Raw genomic sequence first — 25,739 nt, forward strand, 5'->3', positions numbered from 1 at the left:
ATAGCTCAGTGGTAAAGTATTTGCCAAGCACATGTAAGGTCCTTGGATCCATCTCCAGCAACACACAAAAAAAGGAAAAACAAACATTTTGGCAGTGCTATGGATGGAACTCAGAGCCTCACAGATCCAGCAACTATATTCCTAAGCTATATTTAGTGTATGTAACAGATTTCTAAATACTAACTTTGTGTACAGAAATCCTTTTTTTTTTTTTTATGATAGCAGGGCTTTGATCTCAGGGCCTCACATTGTCACTCAACTTGCTTGTTTACTCACAACTGGCATGCTACAAAATTGAGCCATCCACCAAACTGTATTTTCCTGGTTAATTAGAGATGAAGTCTCATGGACTTTTCTTCTCAGATTGGCTTCAAACTGAGATCCTCCAGATCCCAGCCTCCTGAGTAACCAGGATTACAGACAAGCCACTGGTACCCAGCTAAATATTTAATTTGCCCATGGATTATTTTGGATTTTCTACATACATAATGGTATCATCTACAAATAATATTTGTTCATTTCCAGTGTCTAAATGTCTTTTTCTTTCCCTTGACCTTTTGTGTGTGTGTGTGTGTGTGTGTGTGTGTGTGTGTGTGTGTGTGTGTGTGTGTGTGTGTGTGTGTGTGTACCCATGCATGATAGATCTGGAGCTTGAACTCAGGGCCTCACACTCTTGCTTAGCTTTCTTTGCTCAAGGATTCTGCTTTACCACTTGAGCACACACCTCTATTTCTGGATTTTTTTTTCTGGTTAACTGAAGATAAGAGTTTCAAGGACTTGTCTGCTTGACGTGGCTTTGAACCATGATCCTCAGATCTCAACCTCCTGCGTAGCGATGATTACTGGCATGAGCAGCTAATACCCAGCTTCCCTTGACATATTGTGCTGGCTGGGACATCACTACAATGCTGAATACAAATGGTGCTAACAGGCATCCTTGCCATATCCCATATCAAAGCTTAAACATTTCACTTTTAAGGATATAGTTCACTGGAAATCTTTATTGATACCCTTTATGCTAAGAAAGTTCATTTGACTATTTTGCTAAGATTTTGTGTTTTGTTGTTCAAATAACAGGGTCCGAACACAGGGTCTCACATGCTCATGCAACTTACTTGTGGATGGTAATTTACCACTTGAACCACATCCCCTGTCTAGCATTTGGCTGGTTACATGAAAATGGATTGTCACAGAAATTTCTTCCTAGGTTGATTCTGAGCCTTGATCCTCCTAGACTCAGCTTCCTAAATGGCTAGGATTTCAGGTATGAGCCACCAGCACCCAGCTTGCTAAGATTCTTTTTGTATGTGAACATAAGGTCTGGGAGCTGTCCCTGAGCTTTTTTGCTCAAGGCTCATCCCACTCCACCACTTGAGTCATAGCTCTACTTCCTGCTTTTTGGTGGTTAACTGGAGATGAAAGTCTCACAGACTTTGCTGACTGAGTTGGTGTCAAACTGTGATCCTCAGATATCAGCTTCCCCAGTAGCTAGAATTACAGGTATAAGTCAATAAAATTCTTTAAATCATAAATAGATATTGAATTTTATCCTTATGTCCCTATCCATTAAGATAAGTGTAGCTTTTTTCCATTTAGCCTGCTATTGAAAGTAATCACGTTGATCTAAAATACTTAATCACATTATATTCTGGATAAATCTAACTTGATCATCTTAAATTTGTGTGTGTGGGTGCGCCATGCATACACACATGCATATGCGCACATGCGCACACAGGGCCTGGGTGCTGTCCCTAGGCTTCTTTTACTCAAGGTAGCTACACTACCAGCTTTTTCTGACTAGTTTATTTTTTTTGTTTTTTTGTTTTTTTGTTTTTGTCGGTCGTGGGGCTTGAACTCTGGGCCTGGGCGCTGTCCCTCAGCTCTTCAGCTCAAGGCGAGCGCTCTACCACTTGAGCTACAGCGCCGCTTCCGGTTTTCTGGTGGTTTATTGGAGATAGGAGTCTCACGGTCTCTCCTGCCCGGGCTGGCTTTGAACCGCGATCCTCAGATCTCAGCCTCCTGAGTAGCTAGGATTACAGGCGTGAGCCACCAGCGCCCGGCGTGACTAGTTTATTAGAGATGAGAGTTTCACAGACTTTCCTGCTCAGGCTGGTTTCCAACCATGATCCTCAGATCTCAGTCTCCTGAGTAGCTAGGATTATAGATGTGAGCCACCAGCACCCAGCTATCTTTAACTTTTAAGTTGAATTTAGGTATCTGTCTTTGGCTTAGAATATTTGCATATATATTCTTTTTTTTGGGGGGTCCGGTCGTGGGGCCTGAACTCTAGGCCTGGGCGCTGTCCCTCAGCTCTTCAGCTCAAGGCTAGCGCTCTACCACTTGAGCCACAGCGCCACTTCCCGCTTTTTTTTTCTTTTTGCTTATGTGGTGCTGAGGAATCGAACCCAGGGCCTCATGCATGCAAGGCAAGTGCTCTACCACTGATCCACTTTCCCAGCCCCTTGCATATATATTCTTGAGATTGTTTTCTCAACATTCTATTGGCTCATTGGGTGTTAATTACATAAGGAAGAAATGAACAACTTATTTTCCATTAATAAGGATACTTTTAAAACAAAGAAGACCTTATCAGACCCCTTAAAATAAATCAGGCATGGTCTTTTTCTACATAATGGAATTGCTTTTGGAAAATGAAATTATTTGTTCCTTGAGCATTTCAACAACAAAGCCATCTGAGCCCCGAGTTTCTGTGAAGGAAGATTTTGACTACCAGTTCTATTGTTTCTTCAATGGTTATAAAACTACTAAAATTTGGAGCTGGGAAGGTGGCTCAGTGGTAGAGTGCTTGCACTGCATGCACAAGGCCCTGGGTTCGATTCTTCAGTACCACATAAGCAAAACAAAAACAAAAACGCAGGAAGTGGTGCTGTAGCTCAAGTGGTAGAGCGATAGCCTTGAGCTGAAGAGCTGAGGGACAGCACCCAGGCCCAGGCCCAGAGTTCAGGCCCCACGACTGGACCCCCCCCCCAAAAAAAAAAACTACTAAAATTTTTCATTCCATTTTGAGACATTTTTGGCAAACTGTATGTCTATAGGAATGCTTCCACTTTATCTAAAGGCATAAAGTTGCCTTTTAGACAATCATCAAATTATCACATCAGATCCAGGCGTGATAGTCTATCAATTCAGCAGTCAGAAGTCTGGGACAGGAAGATCATCAGTTTAAGGCCTATCTGAGTTTCAGGCCAGCCTAGGCTACATATTAAAGCTCCCATCTCAAAAAAAAGCCATGACATCAATGTCTGAACACTAATATGTCATATTAGAATAGTCTCTTTGGGAAATAGATGTGCTATGGGTGCTCCATTTCTTATTAGCTGTTTTCTGCTTCCAGATTCTGTGATGCTATTCCTTCTGACTGGAGAGCCATCTTCTCCCTTCCATTACCTGGAGGATTCCTTTTTGCTTTTGAAAACACAGAAAAAGAATTATATCCTCCAAGATACCCAGAGTCCTTGGACTGTATTAAACCTCTGTCCTGGACTTACACAACCAATAGGACTCATCACTTGTTGGTACACACTGACCATGGTACACTGTGGTTCTCTTGTCTGGATTGTGAGCTCCTCCACTGTGCCCACAGAGACAACAGAGGTGATCAGTCAACATGCATGGAGCTGAAATGAACTTGTAACCACTAAATAAGCACCTAAAATTTCCAGCCATATTGCTCTGTATTCTCCAATGCACATTTGTTTGTTCCTTCATGTAGTTCATTTGATGGGAATTTATTGTGCACCTACTATGGGATGGGCATTTTCTGAGAGAGTAGCCAATGTGGAAGGAAAAAAAGCTTGGAGAGTGTGGCATTTTGGAAACCAAGTGAAGAAGGAGCTGCAAGGTAGAGATGATCAGTTTTAACAAAGGCGCCCAAGAGGTCATGTAAGATGAAGTCTGAGACTTGACTATTGCTATAATAATGTGAAAATAATCAGTGATTTCAGCACTTTTGCTAAAGTGGTTGGCAAACACAGACTGGGTAGAGTGCCAGTGGCTCATACTTGTAATCCTAAATACTCAGGAGGCTGAAATCGGGAGGACCAAAGTTTGAAGCCAGCCCAGGCAGAAAAGTTCACTAGACTTCATTTCCAAAATGGCCAGCAAAAAGCAGGGCTGGAGGTATTGTTCAAGCGATAGAACACCAGATGAACAAGTGCAAGACCCTGAATTCAAACTCTGTTACCAGCCCCCCAAAAAATCATTTTTTAAAAATACAGATTGAAGTTATTTCAGAAATGGATAGGAGCATTGGAGAAAAAATGACTAAAGAAAGCTTCTATAGGGCTGGGAAGGTGGCTCAGTGGTAGAGTGCTTGCCTTGCATGCCTGAGGCCCTGGGTTCGATTCCCCAGCACCACATAAGCAAAAAGAAAAAAAGCCGGAAGTGGCGCTGTGGCTCAAGTGGTAGAGCGCTAGCCTTGAGCTGAAGAGTTGAGGGACAGCGCCCAGGCCCAGAGTTCAGGCCCCACGACCGGACCAAAAAAAAAAAAAAAGAAAGCTTCTATATACATATATTTGTTTCAAGCAGTTTTTCTGCAGTGCTGGACATGGTAGTACATGCCTGTAATCCTAGCACTTAAGGAGGCTGAGGCAAGATCACGTGTTCAAGGCCAGTCTGGAATACATTGTGAGACCCTAGCTCAAAAATAATAATAATAAAGGGAAGTAAATAAATATATGGTGTTTTATTTTGCTATGCAAAGTATTTTTTATTTGCATGCAATAAATATATCTATCCTTTCTTTCAAACATCTGAGTTTCCTGTTTTGAGTAGAAATGCAATATCTGTCAGCAACTCATGATACAAATTTTTCACAGCACATTAATTTCTCTGTATTTTCTGAGGCTTTCTCTATCTTGGGGGTTTGAAGGGTCTCTCTGCTGGTGTCAAAGGCTGTTTGGGGTTGGTTTTTCTTTTCTGAAACTTCAAAACCTTATAGCTGATTCGTAACCGATGTCTTCACATTCACAACTTATCACAACCTCCACTCAAGCCACATACTGACACCAAGCCTTCATGTGGCCCCCATTCTTCCTCCATAGCTCCCACCACCAACTATATACACAGAGGCAGGCTCCCATAGGCAGAATGTAAAAAGACTACAAGACCACATGTATTAGGACCATGAGGAGAGGAGACAACAGATCCTCAAAGACACATTTAAGAGGCAGCAACAGGCAGGGCCATGTCTACACCCCCCCACTCCCCACAATCTTCTTCCCCGTGGAACATGACCACCCTACACACTCAGGCCCAAACAGGAGACTACTGCACAGCAAGACAAGTCATTTCTCATAGAGCTCTATTGTGGCATATAATAATAGGTACTCTATATAAATTAAATTAAAAATAAAGCTCCAGCAGGTTGCACAGGTTGGCTGTTAATAAATATATCTCTGGGTAATTGTGCCCCAAGACCAGCTCATGACCACTCTCCCTCATCCAGAGAATTATACAAAAATAAATACAGGCTCAGAGGAATGGGGGGGTGGGGAGGACATGCCTGGTTCCATTCTAAAAGTTCTCACTCCTTCCACCATCCCTGGAGAGCTCCAAGACAGGAAAGGGAAGGCCTCTCTCCAGTCAACCATTCTTAGAAGCAGAGGACCAAGGTCCTTCACTGTACAGGCCATATGTGTCATCCAACCCTCTGGGGGGGGGGGTGGAGGGACTGACCCTCCCCAGACCCCAAAGAGTAGGGGGAGGGAGAGCCTGTTATTGCTGATCCCACAGGCAGCCCCTACGAGAACCAGGCCAGAGAGAGGCACAGCACAAGCACCAGGAGGGACATACCACTGTTCAGAGCCACAGGGACCACCACCAGCCCAGCCAGGACTCCCAGAGTCTGGGTTAAGGGGCCCCAGAGCTGAGAAGGCAATCCACACCCACATTCTGCAGGGGCTTCTGGGGTGGGAGACCTCATTGGGGACTCAAGACTTGGGTCTGCACCTTCTTCATCCTGGGAGATCACAGGAGACCTTGCCACACTAGAAAGATAGACATCATCTCTCATGGGACAAAGAGAGGTGGAATTCTGCTCTTGCAGAAGGACTGGAACATCTGGCTCCTTGCCGGACATTGGAACTGAGCCACCTGCCCACTCAGGGGTGACCTCCATCTGGGCCTCTGTTCCGGCCTCCCCCAAAGACCTGGTCACCCCACCTAGGATTCTATTTGTGTATAGAGAGTTGATGTCCTTGCCCATCCCTTTCTCTGGATCCCCAGGGAATGGACCTTCTGTACCCAAAACCACAGAGCTGTCACATCCAGCACCCTCTGCCCATGGGAACCACACATCTCCCATAGTGGCTACCACAGCACGGGCCCCAGAGAGGATTTCCGGAGGCGATTCCTTGGGGCTGTCTCCTTCAGGACTGGAGGGAGTGATGGCGAGCCCCTCATCACCCTCCCCCTCATCATCAGGGTCCTCAGTGTCCTTGATGAGCTCCACACCACGCCCCAGTCGTGCGTAGTGCAAGGTGATCTCCTCGGCCAGGGCACTGTTCAGGGCCCGCTCAGGGCCAGGCCACTTTAAGATCAGGTCTCGGTCCGTGAGTATGCCCAGGGGATGGCTAGGGGATAGCCCCCCATCTGTAGGGCCCTCCCCACCACCCCCTGCTGCACCTGCAGCAACAGCAGCCCGCAGGCGGCTCAGGTGAGACAGATAGAGCTGTTCCAGCTCCTGATCAATGGTGTCTTCGCCAAGCAGCTCCTCCAACCCACTCAGGACCTCCAGACCCCCAGTAGGTTCATCCATAACAGTTCCCACCATGAGGTCCTTTTGACCCCCTCCACTCTCACTTGACACTTCCCAAGAGGCCTCCACCTGTTGCTGGCTGGGCTCCAAGAAGGGCCCAGTGGCCACTTCACTTGCATCAGGCCCAGAGGCCTGATCTCTGGGGGAGCCACCCAGGCCAGAGAGAGGAGTGGAGGGAGGAATCCTGATGGCTGGTGCCTGGAGGACCTCTGTAAAAATGACTGGGAGACTGCTTCTGGAGATGTCACCTTCTCCTGAAGGGTTGCCAGTTCCAGTAACTTCAGAAACCTGGAGCCGTGGTGGAGTGGGGAAAGAAAGAAAAGGGAATGATTAGAGGAAGGCTGAGATAAGAAGAGATAGTAAAAACTGATAAGAGCCACACCCAGCCTCATATGGGGTTTGCAGGTAAACACAATTAAAACATCTGCTGTAAGGCTCTAAACTCCAAAGACTCTGACATCTATATTGAAATAGCAAAATCATCCCTGTACTGGTAAGTCACATCTGTAATCCTAGCTACTCAGGAGGCTGAGAGCTGAGGAGCCCAATTCAAAGCCAACTCAGGCAGTAAAGTCCAAGGTGACTCTATCTCCAATCAACAACCAAACAGCCCAAAGTAGACCACTGGCCTTGAGCAAAAAAGCTCAGGGATAACACCCAGGCCCAGAGTTTAAGCCCCAGAATCTTCTATTGGCTAGGAACAGTTTAATGTAAGCATCAAAATAAAATAAATGCAATGCATTGATATATTTAGAATTCATGACATATAAAAACCCAAAAATCCTGTTTGGTCATCCTTGGAGGTCATTTTTAATCAATACTAGTGAATAATGTGGGAGGGAAATTAAATATTAATACTCTTTTCTTCTGTATAAACGATATGTCAACTTAGTCAAACAATTGATGTGTGGTAGTTTTTTCTTTAGAGACAAATTCCAGGAAATGGGAATTGTAAGCATTATGCTCACCTTTGGTCCTCAGCTCCACCCAGACCTGAGCTCCTCCCTGCCCTAGAGTTCCCTGGAGGCCCCTCCTTCTCTCCGCCCAGACTCACAAGAGACTCCATCTACCTCACTTCCGACCCTCAGACCCTAATGCTACCTAGATAGTGGAGGCTGCCATGTGCTCCTTCTCCAGGGGAAATATGGTTCCTCTTATAAACCTTGTAATAATCTTTCTCTTGTGCCTGCATGCCTCTGCATGGTCCCCTGGGATGGATATGATGGATCCTTTCAGGAACAGTAGAATTAAAAGGAGTTAGTTCAATTTAAATTAATTTAATATTACATTGAATAAATGTCATAGAAGTAATGGCCTACCAAATTAAATTAATTAAATGGAACAATGAAAAGCCAAGTTAATTAAAGAACTAATAAAATAAAGGACCACATCTCTACTTGTATGCAATCAGCCAAAGTCTACAAGGCAAACTCTACAAGGCAAGTGGGGTGTCTTAGGAAAATTGCAAGAACTCATGTTTGTAATCCTAGCCACTCAGGAGACTGAGATCTGAGGACTGCAGTCAAAGCCAGCCCTGGCAAGGAAACTTTTATCTCCAATTAACCACCAAAAAGCCCAAGTGGATCTGTGGTTCAAGTGGTAGAGCACTAGCCTTGAGTACAAAAGCTCAGGGACAGTGCTCAGGCCCTAGTACAAGCCCCAGGTCCATCACAGAAAAATTGCAAGGAATGAAGTGATAGCTGATTTTTAAAAATCTGAATGAGCTGGGAGTTGGTGGCTCACACCTGTAAGCCTAGCTACTCAGGAGGCTGAGATCTGAGGATCATGATTCAAAGCTAAACTGGGCAGGAAAACCCATGAGACTCTTATCTCCAAATAAATACCAAAAAAGGAAGTGGAACTATGGTTCAAGTGGTAGAGTGCTAACTTTTGGCATAAAAGCCGAGGGACAGCACCCAGGCCCCGAGTTCATGTTCCAGACTGACATACAAAAAAACAAAATCTGAAGAAGTCAGTAGAGTGTGATTCATACATGTAATCCTAGCTACTCAGAAGACTGAGAGCTAAAAGATGGAGATTCAAGACCAGGCTGGGCAATTAAAGTCTGTGAGACTGGTGGCATGACTCAAGTACTATAGTGCCACTATGAGTAAGGACTATGAGTTCAAGCCCTGGTACTGACAAAAAATATTTTAATCTGAAGAGATAAATAAACTTATTGCAATGTGTCAAACTTGTTTAGATCCCAGAATACTTATAAGGAAGTTTAAATGCTGGCCAAATGGTTGATGAAACAAAGAAATATTAATTTTCTGAGATCTGATTATTACAGTTGTTTGCTGGGGTTCGTTTGGCTTTATTTTGACAATTCTTGATTTTCTGAGATACAAACTATCATCAATGGGATGATGTCTAGATTTTTTCCCAAAATAATTTGGTAAGAAATAGGAGGGGCTGGTGTCAGTGGCTCACACCTACTATCCTAGCTACTCAGGAGGCTGAGATCTGAGAATCACACTTCGAAACCAGCCTGGGTAGGAAAACCCATGAGACTCTTAACTCCAATTCACCACCAAAAAAGAAAGCCGGAAGTGGAGCTTTGGTTCAAGTAGTAGAGCACTAACTAGCCTTGATCACAAAAGCTCAGAGACAGCACCAAAGCCCTGAGTTCAAGCCCCAGGACAAAGAAGAAAGCAAGAAAGAAAGCAGGAAAGCAAGCAAGCAACAAGAGAGGGAAGAGAAGGAAAGGAGAGGGAAGGGAGGGGAGGGGAGGGGAGGTGTGAGGAGGGGAAGGGAGGGAAGGGAGGGGAGGGAAGGAGAGGGGAAGGTAGGAGAGGAGAGAGGAGGGGAGGGGAGGAGAGGGAAGGAAGGAAGGAAGGAAGAAAGGAAGGAAGGAAGGAAGGAAGGAAGGAAGGAAGGAAGGAAGGAAGGAAGGAAGGAAGGAAAGAACGAAGGGGGAGGGAGGGAGGGGAAGAAGAGGAGGAAGGGGAGGGAAGGGAGGAGAAAAAGCAGAGGTATTAAGTAGGAAGGGGCACAAGAAACTTGGTGAGGTACTTGCATATTCATAAAACTAGTCTTTTTACTTTTTTCTTTTTTTCGGTGGGGGGGTACAGGTACTGGGGCTTGAGTCCAGGATCTCCCACTCTCATTTGGGTTTTTGCTCAAGGTTGATACTTTTTTTTCTTTCATTTTTTTTTTTTTATTGTGAAAATACCGTACCGAGGGGTTACAATTACATGGGCAACTTAATGAGTACATTTCTTATCAATCATTGTTGCCTCCTCCTTTGTTTTCCCATCCCATCCCTTCCCATCTGCCAAGGTTGATACTTTCTACCACTTGATCTACACCTCAATGTTTTGCTGGGTAATTGGAGATAAGGGTCTCCCATATTTATCTGTCTGAGGTGGCTTTAAAACTATGATTGTCTTACCTTAGCCTCTTAAGTAGTTAGGACTACAGGCATAAGCCATTAGCACCTGTTTTGCTTTGCTTTATTTCTATTTTTTTTTTGGGGGGGGGTCCGGTTATGGGGCCTGAACTCTAGGCCTGGGCGCTGTCCCTCAGCTCTTCAGCTCAAGGCTAGCGCTCTACCACTTGAGCCACAGTGCCACTTCCGGCTTTTCTTTTCTTCTGATTATGTGGTGTTGAGGAATGGAACCCAGGGCCTCAGGCATGCAAGGCAAGCACTCTACCACTGAGCCACTTTCCCAGCCCTTGCTTTGCTTTTTACATGTGTGTGTAAAAAGTTTTATAATAAGTTAGAATAAGTTATAACAACACACATCTTCAAAATACCTCCATCTCCCCTGCTACCACAGTCACAGCTAGCCTGGACCACTGCAGTGGTTTCTTCCTCCTCATTGCCCTGCCTTCACCCTCCACCAATAGTGTATTTTTAGTGCAGCTGCCAGAGGAAGCCTATTAAACCCTACAGGAGATCATGCCCCTCCACTATTCATGGCCCTCCTGTGGCTCCCCCACTCCATCTCATAGCAAAATCCATGGTCCTCACTTTGGTTCACAAAACCCTGTCCAATCTGTCATCAACTACCTCTCTGTCTTCACCTCTACGATTCTGCCCTTCATTTACTCTGTTGCGCCACATCAACCTCCTGACTGATCCTAACAAACATTAGTCATGGCCCTTCCTCAGGCACTTTACCTTTGCCTGGGATGCTCTTCTCCTAGTTATCTACAAGGCTTGCGTTCTAATCTTTAGATCTCCCCTGAAATCTCATTTATCACTAAAGCCTTCCCAGACCCCCAATCTAAAGTCCCAAATGTCTCCCCACATTTCCATTCTCTCCTCTTCCCTCCCTCTTATTAGCAGTCATCTTCACCTAAAACACTGTATATTTGGGGCTGGAAGTGTGACTCAAGTGATAAGAGAGCCTGATTAGCAAGCACAAGGCCCTGAGTAACCCCAGTACTGCCTCAAAAAACACGTACCTACAATACCATATATTTTATCTGATCAGTTCTTACCCCAGAAACATTTATGCCCCAGGCATACACTGTTTTTGTTCTCTGTTTTTACCAGTAGCACATAACAAGCAGTCTCTAACTATTTGCTAAATTAACAAATGAAATTTTTCTAAGTCCAAGCCAGTCACCACATTGTCCTCCATCAGCCATCAGCTTCTGGTTTTCCTTTCCAACTAAGGTGGACTCAACTGCTACTAAACGATCACAAGGTGAAATTTTTATTAGGCTTTTTATCCCAAGGGTTCAAGAGCTTGCTTACCTGAAGTGTCATCTGGGGCCATGGACGAAGTGGGGTGGGGGCCACCAGGGGACCCACTAACTCTTGAACATCAAGACACTCTGATGGAGAGAAGAAAGGTGAAATATTGGGACAAGACAGGTGAGCAAACGGGTCTGATTTAGCTAAGAAAATCTGCTGATATACTCAAGGTACACTATTAAAAAATGAACTATGTGGCTAGGTAGGGATGGGAGGGAGAGAGTGGGGAAGAACAAAGGAAGGGGTGACATTGTCCATCCAATAAGCATTGCACTCATAACCCAACTTATAGAATTATAACCCCCTTGCACAACTACTTAATAACAATTTTTAAAACTCAAATAAAAAGAAAATCTGCTAGTCTAACCAGCTGACAGCTGAAGTTTTTGTGGTCATCTAAGCAATAGGAGACCTATCTTATTCATAGTAAGAAAAGGGGAAGGAAAAAAGAAATGGTAAGAAAAAAGAGCAGAAGGCTGTGAGTATATATAATTCAGTGCTAGAGCAATTACTTAGCATGTTCAGGGCCGTAGGTTCAATCACCATCTCTCTCTCTCTCTCCCTCTCTCTCTCTTTCTCACTTACACACACACACACACACACACACACACACACACACACACACACACACACACACACACACACACACACACACACACACACACACACACAAATTAAGATATAAAAAGTGGGAAGAACTCCCAAAAGGTGTCAAGTACTTACCCACAGCAGAGGTATTATCATCCATGTTCTTCATCCTCAGTTCCTCCTCATTAGGCCTGTAGGGAAGAGAAGAGAGCACATAGATCTGACATCCTAAGAGGTCAGTTCTGCCACCCACAGGCACCTTCTGCACCTCTGTGGTGGCCCATCTCTACCTGATGGCTGCTGTTACTCTTCTGCCTCTTTTTGTCTCTTGATCATGTAAGCCCTACACGCCCATTGTAGGAAGCTTACAAAATACAGGAAAATCTAAAGACGTGGGATGCAAAACAAGCACACATCAGCCAGAGGCAATGACTGTTACCATGTGGAAAATTTCATTCCAGACATTCTCTGAAACCATTTAGATTCTGCAGACATGCATTCACAGCTGGCTTTGTCCATTTAACAGTAAGAAACATCATTATAGGCTTTTGCAAACATTGGAAATGGCTGCTTAATGCTTATATCATATGGGCTCGCCATAATTTACATAGCCATTCTCTTCATATTGAGCAGCCAGGTTGTTTCTTCTATTATTTGGTCACAAACCAAACATCAACAAATAGCACTGGGCATCGTTTTATCAACATGTTTGGATCATTTATTTATTTAAGATCTATTTCTGCCTGTGATGAAAGCCTTCTTTTCGATGAATGAGTAGGTGGTAAAGGCTGTCAGATGCAAGAAGCAGCAGAGAAGGGGGAAAAAATAGAGAATGGGAAGGGAGTTAGAGAAAACTGGGTCCCTGCACCATCTCTTTACATTCTCATATCAGTTTACAAGGTCATAGCTAGTCTCCTCACCTGCAACATGAAGTACAGGAAAACCAGGATGTGTATATCAAGCCCAAGAGGAATCAAGAGAAATGGAGATGCAAAGTCAGACATGAAGGCCTGGCACAGGGTGAGGGACTAAATGGGTAGGATATATTGATTGATCTTACTCCTTCACCAAGCCATGTCAAATCCCTAAATGGTATTGTCAAGCATATTTCAGCCTGATCCTGCCAGATGTGGTATCTCATCATGGAGAAATCACTGTTCTTATTCTTACACAAGTATCTAATATCTACAGATAAGTCCAATGAGGGAAATATTAATTAAACATCCAGAAACCTGGGAGGGGCTGAGGCAACCACTCAGAACTTTTCCTTCCAAAGAGGCAGCAAGGCATTGTTAATACTTGTGGAAATAGTTGAAACTTTTTTTGGTCCATTATGGGTCTTAAACTCTGGGCCTGGGCACTGTCCCTCAGCTCTTCAGCTCAAGGCTATTGCTCTACCACTTGAGCCACAGCGCCACTTCTGGCTTTTTCGGCTTATGTGGTGCTAAGGAATCAAACCCAGGGCCTCATGCATGCAAGGCAAGCGCTCTACCACTGAGCCACCTTCCCAGCCCCCGAAACTTTGAAAATATCTAACCAGTTATCTTCACAGAAACAGAATGTCATCAGCTGACACATATGTAGTATTATGATGTCAGGTAAGCTCCACATGCATCAATATATTAATTTAATCTTCCCGATGCCAGATTGGTACTTTTAGCTGTGCACTGGTGTCTCATACTGATAATCCTACTACTTAAGAAGCTGAAATCTGAGGACTGCAGTTCAAAGTCAGCCTAGGTAGGAAAGTCTGTGAGACCCTAAACTCCAATTAACTACCAAAAAGCCAGAAATGGAGCTGTGGCCCAAGTGATAGAGCACTAGCCATGAGCAAAAAAGCTCAGGGACAATGCCCAGGCCCTGAGTTCAAGTGGACTGGTGCACACGCATACGCATACACACACACACACACACACACACACACACACACACACACACACACACACACACACACACACACACACACACACACACACACACACACACACACACACACACACTACTTTTAATCCTTTGAAGTAGGTATTACTATTATTCCTAAAGAGGATGAGGACATGGCTCAAGGTCATGCAGGAACAGGAAGAGGATCACAACCTGGGCCTTCTGTATTCAACCAAGTTGCTGATCCTTGGATGCAGAAGACTAGAACCTAACCATCTCCCACCCAATCTAGTAGATAAAGGGAGGAATCTGTAATAGACAAGATTTTTCCCTCTTCCTTCACTGAGGCTGCTTTAGACCTGCCTTTTGTCTACATATTAATTCCCAGTTTATCTAGTTCCATGGGACATATGGCTAGGAAACCACAAGGCAAGAGCTGTACAATCCTTCCACTGGTGTGCTGGAGAAAGGAACTTTAACCAGGTACATGGATCCAGAGGCGAGAAACTTTGGATGGGAAAATCTATCTTTCTCAGTAGTCTATGCATCTCACTAGAAGTATTTGAATCAAAATACTATGTGGCTTGTGGTAGACAACTCTGGGAGCCCAGCCAACAAGTCACACACATTAGAGCTGAGAAAGTAAAGTTCAGAACTAACTGCCTGGATACTTTACCAGTTCCTTTCGTGGGTCTAAAATCCAGGCCTTTAGGCCTGTGTTTCAATACAATTTCTGCTGGATGATACTGGCTTCATTTTTTTAAAAAATCTTGTCATTAAAAAAAAAGGTTGGTATTCTCAAAAACAAGCTTCTTCAAGAATAGTCTTGAAGAAGATAAAAAGCCCTTCCAGGGACAGGACTGGGCAACCCTCATCATCCAGCGCAATCCTGACATGTGTAATATTTAGGCTTCTAAAATCTACTACCATCATAGATGTGAGGATAAAGAGAAAATTCAGGAAGTAGCCAGCAGCAGGAGAAGGACTCTTAATATGGCTGCAGAAAGAAAAGAAAAATATGACAGGAGTCCTTTAGCCCCCAAGGGAATCTCTTCAACAACCAAGGATGGCAAGAGAGGGCATTCAAAAATCAGGTCAAGCAATCAAGACCATCCTAAAATCCATGAAATCAGCAGAAGCAAATAAATTGTTCTCTCAACCCCTGAGAAAATCAGGATGAAAACAGGAGGGACAGGTCATTACTGTTCACATCCAATGTGGGCCTTCACATTAATACGTCAAATCATTTGAAAGCCTCACAAATTCAGAAACTATGGCTTAAGGGTCTTTGTACCCAGACTCTACTCCAAACTGAGACTCCACTCTGAAGGTAGAGTCTAAAACTGGAGACTTGTCAGCATGAGTAGCTCATGCCTGGAATTCCAGCTACTCAGGAGGCTGAGATCTGAAGATTGAGGTTCAAAGCAGAAAACTCCATGAGATTTATTTACCAGCAAAAAGCTGGAAGTGAAGCTGTGGCTCAAGTGGTAGAACACTACCCTTGTGTTAAAACAAAAAGCCAAGAACGAAGCCAGGCGCTGTGGCTGACGCCTGTAATCCTAGCTACTCAGGAGGCTGAGATCTGAGAATCACAGTTCAAAGCCAGCCCAGGCAGGAAAGACTGTGAGACTCTTATCTCCAATAAACCACCAGAAAACCGGAAGTGGTGCTGTGGCTCAAGCAGTAGAGCGCTCGCCTTGAGCTGAAGAGCTGAGGGACAGCACACAGGCCGAGAGTTCAAGCCCCATGACCGACTAAAAAAAAAAAAGCCAAGAGCAAGGTGGTGGTGGCTCATACCTGTAATCCTAGCTACTCAATAGGCTGAGATCTGAGGATCAAGGTTCAAAGCCAGCCAGCCTGGGCAGGAAAGTCTAGGAGGCTCTAATCTCCAATTAACTACCAGAATACTAGAAGTTGACACTATGGCTCAGTGATGAGTGCTAGCCTTGAACAAAAGAGCTCAGGGACAGCACCCTGGCCCTGAGTTCAAGCCCAATGACTGATGACAAAAAAAAAGCCAAGTGACAGTACTGGGACAAAAAAATGAACAAAATCTAATGTAGCTCAGTGGCAAAGCACTTGCCTAGCAAGTACAACATCCTGGGTTCAATCCCTAGTATCAAAAAAGAAAAGACAAAAATAGTTTAAAAACAAAATAAAATATAAAACATTGGGCTTACAAAATATTACACATAAAATGCATCCTATGCACATATCCCTGAACTGTCTTTTACAGTAAAAAGTTGGAGGCAACTATGACTACAGTGCAAATAAGGACAGTAAGACAAATTGAGTACAAGTGTTCACTGAACTCACTGATTAGTAAGAGAAGAGTTCTTAGAAAAATGGTGAGGCAGATTAAGAACAAAACTTTACCTACAGAGTGCCTGTAAATTTTTGAAATGAAACCTGCTCTTTTGGTACCAGTCCCACAAATTTCACATGGCATCTTCTCAAGGGCAGTGGACAGAGATGGGCCAGGGTACATATTGCTGGAATGTCTTGGCACATAGCATTTGGGTGCCCGTGAGCACTAGTCAAGCCTAGAAGGGGTCATTCTAATGGGCATCAACATCCTTCTGCCACCAGGAAACTCAATGGATGCTGACCTCTGACAGTATCTGATACAAAGGAGTAAGATTTGGGGAAGAGGTGGCATTGGCCCAAGCACAGGCCAGCTGAGACAAATGACCAGAAAGATCAAGTTGTCAGAGTTGAAGAAGGCTGACAAGCCCTATGAAGAAATGCCAAGTAAAACGCAAAGCAATCACAACACTGCCACCACTGCCGCCACCTGGGTGGCAAAAAACTTTGCCCAAAGTGGCTCAGGCACTGAACCTTAAAGGGAAATCCAGCAGCACCCAGCTCCCATTGAGACAACCAGACCATGCTCTCTGGGGGCAGGTCGATAAAAGAAGCTTCCTCCCAAATACCAGGAATCCCAGTTCCCTGGGGCCACATGCTTTCTGCAAAGAATGAGGTTTAAAGGCAATTGAGAAAGTCAAGTAATGTAGGGCACTGACTTGCCTTCCCCAAGTGCATCAGTCTCAACTAAGATTTGTGGACATACCAGCAAAGGGGGTGGGAGAGTGGTTTATCATGCCATGAGCTTTTTATCCTAGTGACAATTCTTTTGGCTATGGCCAACAGTAAAACCACTGTACCTCATAACCCAGTATACTCATACGTGTGAATATACAAACATACAGAAGTAAGGAAGTTGTTCTTTGAAAGAAATGATACTTACCTTTATTATATCATGAGATACACTCTGATGTTCCCTATGCCATTTTTTTGTGTGTGCTGGGCTTGGGGCCTGAACTCAAGAGTCTAGGTACTATCCCTGGGCTTTTGTACTCAAGGCTAGCTAGCACTCTGCCACATGAGCCACAGCTCCACTCTGGCTTTTTTTTTAGTTTTGTAATTAATTGGAGATAAGAGTCTCACGGAATTTCCTGTCTGGGCTGGTTTCAAACTGCAGTCCTCAGATCTCAGCCTCCTCAGTAACAAGGATTTACAGGCATGAGCCACTAACACCCAGCTTCCTAAGCAATTTTTAAGTGTTTGAACCGAGTAAAATGATTTTGCATCTCAATAAATGGTCAGGAGATGCAGTTTCAAATAATCCCTGCTCTGCTACCTATCAACTAGGTCACCTGGGGCAAGCTACTTAATGCCTCTGTGCCTCCATTTCATCCCTAAGGAAGGGTTAACAGTAATAACTGTCTCGCTGAAGTTTTTATTAGACTAGGCATGTATTTGAAAAGCACCTGTAAAATGCTTAACAGTAATTCCCTCAAATTGCCACTGAGGGAAACCTGGGCTCTTAAAAGGAAAGCAACTTGCCCAGAGGTGCCCAGTTTGTAAGACAGATTCCCCCATCCCAGTACAGCAGTTAGTAATTGGGATACTGGAGCACAACTGTGCAAGCTTAGATTCGGGCTCTGCCACTTTTTCAGTGTATGGCCTTGTGCCACAATCCTTACCCAGAATGTAGTGAGTTTTCTGTGGAATAAAAGGGGATCAATCTGGGGCTGGGAAGGTGGCTCAGTGGTAGAGTGCTTGCCTTGCATGCATGAGGCCCTAGATTCGATTCCTCAGCACCACATAAGCAGAAAAAAAAGCCAGAAGTGGTGCTGTGGCTCAAGTGGTAGAGTGCTAGCCTTGAGCTGAAGAGCTGAGAGAAAGCGCCCAGGCCCTGAGTTCAGGCCTCACAACCAGACCCCCCCCCAAAAAAAGGGGGATCAATCACTTTTACATTGAATTTTCTCTCCAGACAACTCAAGATGATCCAGCCCACCCCCTTCCAATGAGTTTTTTTCATTGCCCCTAAAGCTACTACCTCAGATATCAAATTGGATCTCCTCCACGTAAAATCTACTCAGGCCTTACTGTGCACCAGGCCTGGAGACATTAGAGTGAGCAAACCCAACTAGGAAGCTTACAATTTGGTGTGGGGAAAAAAAACATTAAAAAATACTCAAACTCATTCTTTCAACAAACATTTATTGAGCACCTGCTAAGTGCCAGGCACTATGGCCGGCCTGCGAAAATACAGTGGTGACCAAAAGCAGACTGTGTCCCTACCCCTCACGGAGTTTACAGTCTAGCAGGGTAGTGATCCAGTAATCCTCTAGTGAAGGGATGACTACAAACTGAAGTCAGTACCTTTAGAAAAGAAAAGAATGCCCTAGAACAATGGGCCCTGGCCCAGACCACGATAGGGTCAGCAAGGCAATAAGGATAGGAAGAAAGAAATGAGTGAGGCATGTTTGAAAAGAGGCTGCTCAAGAGCCAGTAAGGAGGTGACAAATGTAGCACTAAGTGAGGTGAGTTTGAGGGAATGTTTGGGAGTTAGTCAAATGGAGAGATCAAGTTCGAATACAGAAAGCTGAAACAAAGACCAAGGAGAAAGAAAAGGACCAGAGCTGAGGAAAGGCAGCAAATATGATCTCAAGGCTGAGGAGACAGGTGTCTTAAGTACTACAAAAAGAAAACACATACTCCGTATGGAGTGTGTTCCATGCAGAGAGCTGACAAGTAGAGTGAGTGATTAGAGGAAGTGCCAGCAATTTTCCAAGCAGGCCCATCAGTGAAAGGGTGATGAGGTGCTGGTCAGGCCCAGAGGGCATAGGTGGTTTGGTAGAGATCAAGATGTTGGTCTGAGGCTATCAAAAGAGGGGATCAGGTGAGGAACACAGGAAAAACTTGTAGGACACAAAAAGGATCAGGATCAATGATGTCCAACTCTGAATTAAGTGGCAGAAACCAGGATACTAGAACAGTGGAGGGGAAACTGACCTGAGAGTAGAGTAGGAGCCTCTCCTTGCCTGTAACCTAACAGTGGGGAGGTCTGCACAGCCTTTGATTCTGAAAATTACAGAGAGTTCCATTCTTATGGTATCTATTGTTTCTGGAAGTAAATGGTAGAGAATATTTGAAAAAGAAAGTTACATGCAAGAGAAGAGTGGAGAAAAACAAAACCCATAAAACTCTAAGGTCTGCCAGGTCAGGGAGAAGAGGATCCAGAAGTTGAGGCAAGGCGCATGTGCTGGGCTACGTTGTATTCTCTAACAGAACCTACCTGCTGGGCTGACAAGCGCTATGAAAAAACTAAGAAGCCTGAGAAGGTTAAGGTAGACAGGCTTCCCTGAGGAGACAGTGAGAAGTACTAGACAAACATGCCTAATAAAGGAAAGAGCATGAGCAAAGGCCCAAAGGCAGAAAGGAGCAAGAACCTTTAGAGTAACAAAAAGACCATGGTGACAGGTACTCAGTTAACAGAGAGAGGGTTAAGGAAAGACTAGCCAACAAAGGTCAGCTTGGGGGATGGGGTGAGGAGTGCTTGAAGGCCACGTCAGACTTTATTAGTCTTTATTTTTTTTTAGAGGAACAGGAAATTTCCTCCAGTGTTAAGCCAAAGCAGGCCTGGAGGGTTCCTCCCCATACCAGACCTGGAACTTTGGACTTCGGGAGCATCTGTTTGCTCATCCAGGAAAGAGGGATTAAAAACAGTCTAGCTCACAGGTACCACTGTCAGGAGTAAATAAAACTTTGTACAAAGATACTCAGCTAAGTGCCTGGTAAAAAGCAGTGGCTTGGCAAGTTCTCACACAAGCCCTTTATACCTGCCCATCCCGCCCAGCTCCCCCACAAGCCACTGGGTACCTTAGGATCAGTCTGCATCTCTTTTCCCCTGCTTGAACCTAGCACTGTGCCCAGCATACAGTAGGCCTTCAACAAAACTTGTTAATGAATTGTCTTTAAGCCTAATGCATGTCAAAAGTCTAGTCCTGAACCCAAGGAAAGCATTTGAGCTTCTGAACTACATCCCCATGGCTGCCAGCCAGACTTCTTCATGGCCACCTGACATGGCCCAGTGCACAGTAGGCCTGCAGTCAACATTTTCCAAAGCCCTCTATAGCAGGGCTCCTACTGGGATGGATCGCTGGAAGTGGCTGTTCTTCAACAGCACTCCAAGTCACCAGCAGTACACAAGTTTTAAAACAATAAGTTGAAATGTACTCGCCAAGGAAGCCACCAACCTACAAAGAAAACCTTATCGCTGATCTTGCAATGAGCACCAGCCTCCCCTTTGCAAGAGCTGAGATCAAAAGATAAAGAAGCTATCAAAAAGCCATCTGCCCACTTAAAATAATATCATAAGTCACGTTAGGAACCACACACCTGGGGCCAGCTACCAAAACAATTGCCTAAATGAGCTGCTTCAATTTCTCCTTAAAACCACCTATGTATTTTTAAAAGAAAAACACCCTTCCCACCCACCTTGGCCCAGCAAGGTTTTGATTTCTCTGTTCTCTTCCTTTCACACTCTCAAAAATGACCAAACTCCATTACACAAACTGTCACATCTTACAGTCTGGGCTCTCAGGAGAGCTGGCAAGGATGACAACTTGGGGAAAATGATAGAAATGAAGATGGTTCTTGGGCACTGGAACTGCTCGACCCCTTGACCTGAGTGGTGGTTATACAAGTGCTTGCACAGGTACAAACCCATGGAGCATACACTTAGGATCAATACACTTGATGTTAGTATACCTCAATAAAACAAAGTACTCAAAAGAGGTAAAAGACTTACTATACACTATGCTGAAAACAAACTATACAACTTGTGGAAGGAAGGGGTGATGATGTCCAAAAAGAAATGTACTCATTACCAGACATAAAACTGTAACATCTCTGTATATCATTTTTACAATAACAATTAAAAAATTTTTTTAAAAAGAGGTAGAAGAGTTGGGCACCAGTGGCTCATGCCTGTAATCTAGCTACTCAGGAGGCTGAGATGTGAGAATTGTGGTTCAAAGCCAGCCCAGGCAGGGAAAGTCCATGAGACTCTAATCTCCAATTAACCACCCAAAGTGAAGAAGTGAAGCTGTAGCTCAAATGGTAAAAGTGCTATCTTGGAGCAATAAAGCTCAAAGACAGCACCTAGGCCCTGAGTTCAAGCCCCAGGACCAACACACACACACACACACACACACACACACACTCTCTCTCTCTCTCTCTCTCTCTCTCTCTCTCTCTCTCTCTGCAATAAAGCTCAAAGACAGCACCTAGGCCCTGAGTTCAAGCCCCAGGACCAACACACACACACACACACACACACACACACACACACACACACACACACACACACACACACACACACACACACACACACACACACACACACACACACACACACACACACACACACACACACACACACACACACACACAGAATCTGCAATAAAGCTCAAAGACAGCACCTAGGCCCTGAGTTCAAGCCCCAGGACACACACACACACACACACACACACACACACACACACACACACACACACACACACACACACACACACACACACACACACACACACACACACACACACACACACACACACAGAATCTGCCCTCAGACCTGCTAGGCCTTCAAGAGGACCAGTATTTTTTTAATAAACAATATCCCTAGCATTTCTTCTCTGTTATCAGTCACTAGCTGGGTAACTTAGAGCAAGCTGGATACCACCTCTGAATTCCATTCTCCTCTCTTATGTGGGTATAGTCACAGTACCTGCAACACACAGTACATGCAGCTGGCCTAAAAGAGAATGCACCTGGCCCTCTCAGCTGACATAATGCTGGCCTCCATTATCTTTTACAGCTACTACCTATTACCTTGCTCATGTTTGCTACATCCAACACAACCATACAGTGATCATCATTCCCCCTTTAGCAGATGAGAAGATGGAGATAAGGCCACACAGTTGACAGGAATTTAGGAGAGGTCTCAAGAAAACTATACATTGAGTACTTGAATATTAATACTACCTAACACCTCTGTAGCATTAATTTGAACTGGGTTCAGTTCTAAGAGTTTTTATACCTCCTGTGAAAAAGCCATAGTAGAGGATAAAGTTATATGATGCATAGTGCTGTTAAGATATGGCCAAGAGCAGGCACCAGTGATTCATGTCTATAATCCAAGCTACTAAAGAGGTAGAGATCTAAGAATCAAGGTTCAAAGCCAGCCTGGGCTGACAAATCCAAGGGACCTTTATCTCCAATTAACTGGGAAAAAGCTAGAAGTAGGAAGTACCAGCCTTGAGCAGTTTTAGGCCAAGTGAGAGTACAAGGCTGAGTTCATCCCCATATTGGGATGGGGTAGCAGGAGTGGGCCAAGTTCATAGTCAGAAAATGGCAAGGCTGGGATTGGAACCCAGGCAGTCTGATGCCAGAATTCATGCTCAATACTGTTTTTCAAAAGGAAAAAGGCATGCTGGGCACCAGTCACTCACACCTATAACCTTGCTACTCAGGAGGCTGAGATCTAAGGATCCAGTTCAAAGTCAGCCAGGCAGGAAAGGCCATGAGACTCTATCTCCAGTTAACTAGCAAAAGGCCAGAAGGGGAGCTATGGCTCAATTGGCAGAGAAACAGCCTTACAGGGAAAAGCTATGGGACAGTGCCCAGACCTGAATTCAAGACCAGGACTGGCACAAAAAAAAGTCATGCTGCCTGCCCCCTTTCAACTAAGTCTCAGGCTCTGGCTGGGCTCAGGTTGGCAAGTGGGTGCTTGATTGCTTCCTCGCTTACTCAGGCACTTCTGTTCACCGGGTGAGAAGTAAGACATTTCTGAACCACTCACAGCTTACCAAGATCAGTAGATCCCATACCTTGCCGCAGCCAGCAGCTTCTACTCAAGCAGACCCAAGGGCCAAATGAGCATTTCCCTTTCCATTCCCATTTTCAGCCCTCCCAGGGGCGGGGAAATTTTAGGGAGACGCTATTAATCCCCAGATTGACTTAGATGACTACACAAGGAATCATACCAGCTGCTGCCCTTGAAGAAACTCATAATAGGGGAAACCTTAAAAAAAAAAAACTCTTGTATCTGGATCTCCTGGGATGTAACTAGTTCTCTCTCTTCCAAGACTGAATAGTTTGGGGGAGCTATGGCAAAAAAAACAAAAACAAAAAACTACAAGGCACAGCTGGGAGCCTGTAGCTCAAGCCCATAATCCTAGCTACTCAGGAGGCTGACAACTAAGGATTGAGGTTCAAAGCCAACCCAGGCAGAAAAGTCTTTTGTCATCTCCAATTAACAACATAAAAGCTAAAGGTGGAGCTGTGGCTCAAGTGGTACAGTACTAGCCTTGAGTTATAAAAAAAAAAAAAAAAAAAAAAAGCAAAAAAAAAAAACTCAGGGAGAATGCGAAGGCCTGACTTCAAGCCCCAGGACCCACACAAAAGGGGGGGGGGGGAATATTAAGAGCGGGAGGCATGACTCAAGTGGCAAGGCACTTGCTAGGCCCATATGAGGGCAAATTCAGACCCCAGTACCACCAAAAAGAAAAATAAGACATGAGCTTCAAGTACAAATCCCATCTCATTCTGCTTCTGGCAAAATACTGCATCCTTATGAATGGCTTCAGTCCCTTACCCCTACAGGAGGCTTCAGACTAGATAAGAGCATAACAGTAAAGAGCAAACTTGGGCTTCAAGGTCAGGCATGGCTGAAGTTTAAAAGCCATGCACCATCACTTCCTCAACCAGTCTTGCCATCTCTAGAAGCCTGATTTCCTGCTGTCAGATGCAAATCAGACTCCCTACCCACCATCAGCAAGGCCTTTGGCCATACTACCACGTCACACTGCACTTCTCCAATCCATCACACTGCCCATCATTCACACCAAGCTCATTTCCCACTTTGCACTTGCTTTTCCCTCTATCTAGAACAGCTTCCTTCCATACACATACATAACTGTTCCTAATCATTCAGGACTCAACTTAAATGGCACCTGCTCAGAATTCTCTCTGTTCCCTTTTCTACCAACTCTCTCATATAACTCACAGCATCCAGACCTTAACTCAAAGGCTCACCCTTAACGTGCCTAAACTGCTATTCCCTCCCAACTCATCCCTTACTGCATTTTCCTTTCCTCTCAGCATCTAACCATATCCCTATTCATATTCTGCTTACTTGCTTGCTTTTTCAAAGTACCTCACAAAAGAACCTTTTCATGATCCTTAAAGTCAGGGAAGATGTCTCATGTTGGGGGCTGCAGGGTGGAACTCAACAAATGAATGAAACCCCAGGAATTAAAAACAATGCCTAGCACGATTGTCCTCCACTACTCTTTGACTGAATGCACCCTCCTCCCTGTCCTGGGAAAGCAGGCCTGATGGGCTCTTGGGCCAGGATGCTTGTCATCCACTCTACCATACAGCCCTTGGTTGGCGGAGGTGGCGCTGGCAAACATTACCTGCGCCTCACCGGCTTCATGCAGCTCTTCAGCTGCCTGGCCTCAGCCTCCACGGGACCCTGGCACTCAGGCTGTGGCTCCAGCTGCTGCAGCTGCGGCTGCTGGGTCAGCCCTTCGACATCAGTGGGTGTGGGAGCGGGTGCGATCCGGAGCAGGACTGTATAGTTGCGGCCGTGGTTGTTGGCCCAGAAAGTGCCCTCGGGGGTCTCATAGCGCACCACGAAGTCGAGGCGCGCCCCATCGCCCGCACCCTCAGCAAAGGGCAGCTGGAAGGCAAAGCGGTCAGTGCGGCCGCCGTCGTCGGGCGAGGAGGTGGACGCCTGGCCAGGGCCCAGGCCGAGCCCCGGATCCAGAATGTGGTCTCCTGCTCCTGGTCCTCCCGCTCCTGCCCCAGGTGCGCTGCGCGGGACGTAGCGCGCTGGGTGGTCGCAGAACGTAGCCCAGCCGTCGTGCGAGGCCCGCACGTGCACCGCCTTCTCGAAGGAACGATTCAACACGCGTACCAACCCGCGAAGCACCGGCGGGCGGCCCCCAGGCACCCACACCCCGGCACCCCCGGGAACCGCTCCAGGAGGCGGTAGCAACGCCTCCAGCTCTACCATGACGCGCCCCAAGCGCTCCAGACGGCCTGGCGCGGGCGGCAGCGAAAATGTGGGCACCAGGTAAAACCCCCCGCCAGCGGGAACGGGGCATAACGGCGAGGGATCGGGACAGGCCTCCTCTTCCTCCTCCCCTTCATCCCCATCCTCGCCATCGTCGTCCTCGTCAGCCCCGCCACTGCCGCCATCTTGCCCGGCCGCCGCCGCCATCTTGCCCGCCCCGGGCCCGCCCCACGGCCGGTAGCGGCGCAGCTGCGCCAGCGGCAGCCCCAGGGCCTCGTCGGCGAACAGCACCCTCCGCGGGGCTACCGTGACCTCGACCGAGGCGCGGGGCTCACCCGCCGCTGGCGAGGGGGGCGCAGGATGCCGCAGCGGGGGCTCCACAGGGGCCGGGCGCGCCATATCGGCGGCGGCGG

At 45.7% G+C, this 25,739-nt stretch overlaps 1 protein-coding gene across 1 annotated transcript; it reads right to left on the reverse strand.

Moving 5' to 3' along the window:
* Positions 1-4,609: 4,609 nt before the first annotated feature.
* Ppp1r3f (protein phosphatase 1 regulatory subunit 3F) lies at positions 4,610-25,739 on the reverse strand. The gene is made up of 4 exons (XM_070040459.1): positions 24,725-25,739; positions 12,210-12,265; positions 11,487-11,566; positions 4,610-7,066 (listed from the first exon to the last, which is right to left on the reverse strand). The coding sequence occupies exons 1-4, from the start codon at positions 25,723-25,725 to the stop codon at positions 5,762-5,764; spliced, it is 2,442 nt and encodes an 813-aa protein (XP_069896560.1). The 5' UTR covers positions 25,726-25,739; the 3' UTR covers positions 4,610-5,761.

Source organism: Dipodomys merriami, unplaced genomic scaffold, assembly GCF_024711535.1.
Source record: "Dipodomys merriami isolate MVZ:Mamm:240054 unplaced genomic scaffold, mDipMer1.0.p SCAF_3, whole genome shotgun sequence".
Classification (NCBI taxonomy): Eukaryota; Metazoa; Chordata; class Mammalia; order Rodentia; family Heteromyidae; genus Dipodomys; species Dipodomys merriami.

Bases quoted from the DNA above. Each gene is read 5' to 3' on its own strand.
- Ppp1r3f (XM_070040459.1), bottom strand. From the start codon at position 25,725: ATGGCGCGCCCGGCCCCTGTGGAGCCCCCGCTGCGGCATCCTGCGCCC. The intron at 12,266-24,724 runs GTAATGTTTGCC...TCTTCCCTACAG, and splicing joins ATGAAGCCGGTGAGGCGCAG to GCCTAATGAGGAGGAACTGA. The intron at 7,067-11,486 runs GTAAGCAAGCTC...CCACGGCTCCAG, and splicing joins GGCCCCAGATGACACTTCAG to GTTTCTGAAGTTACTGGAAC.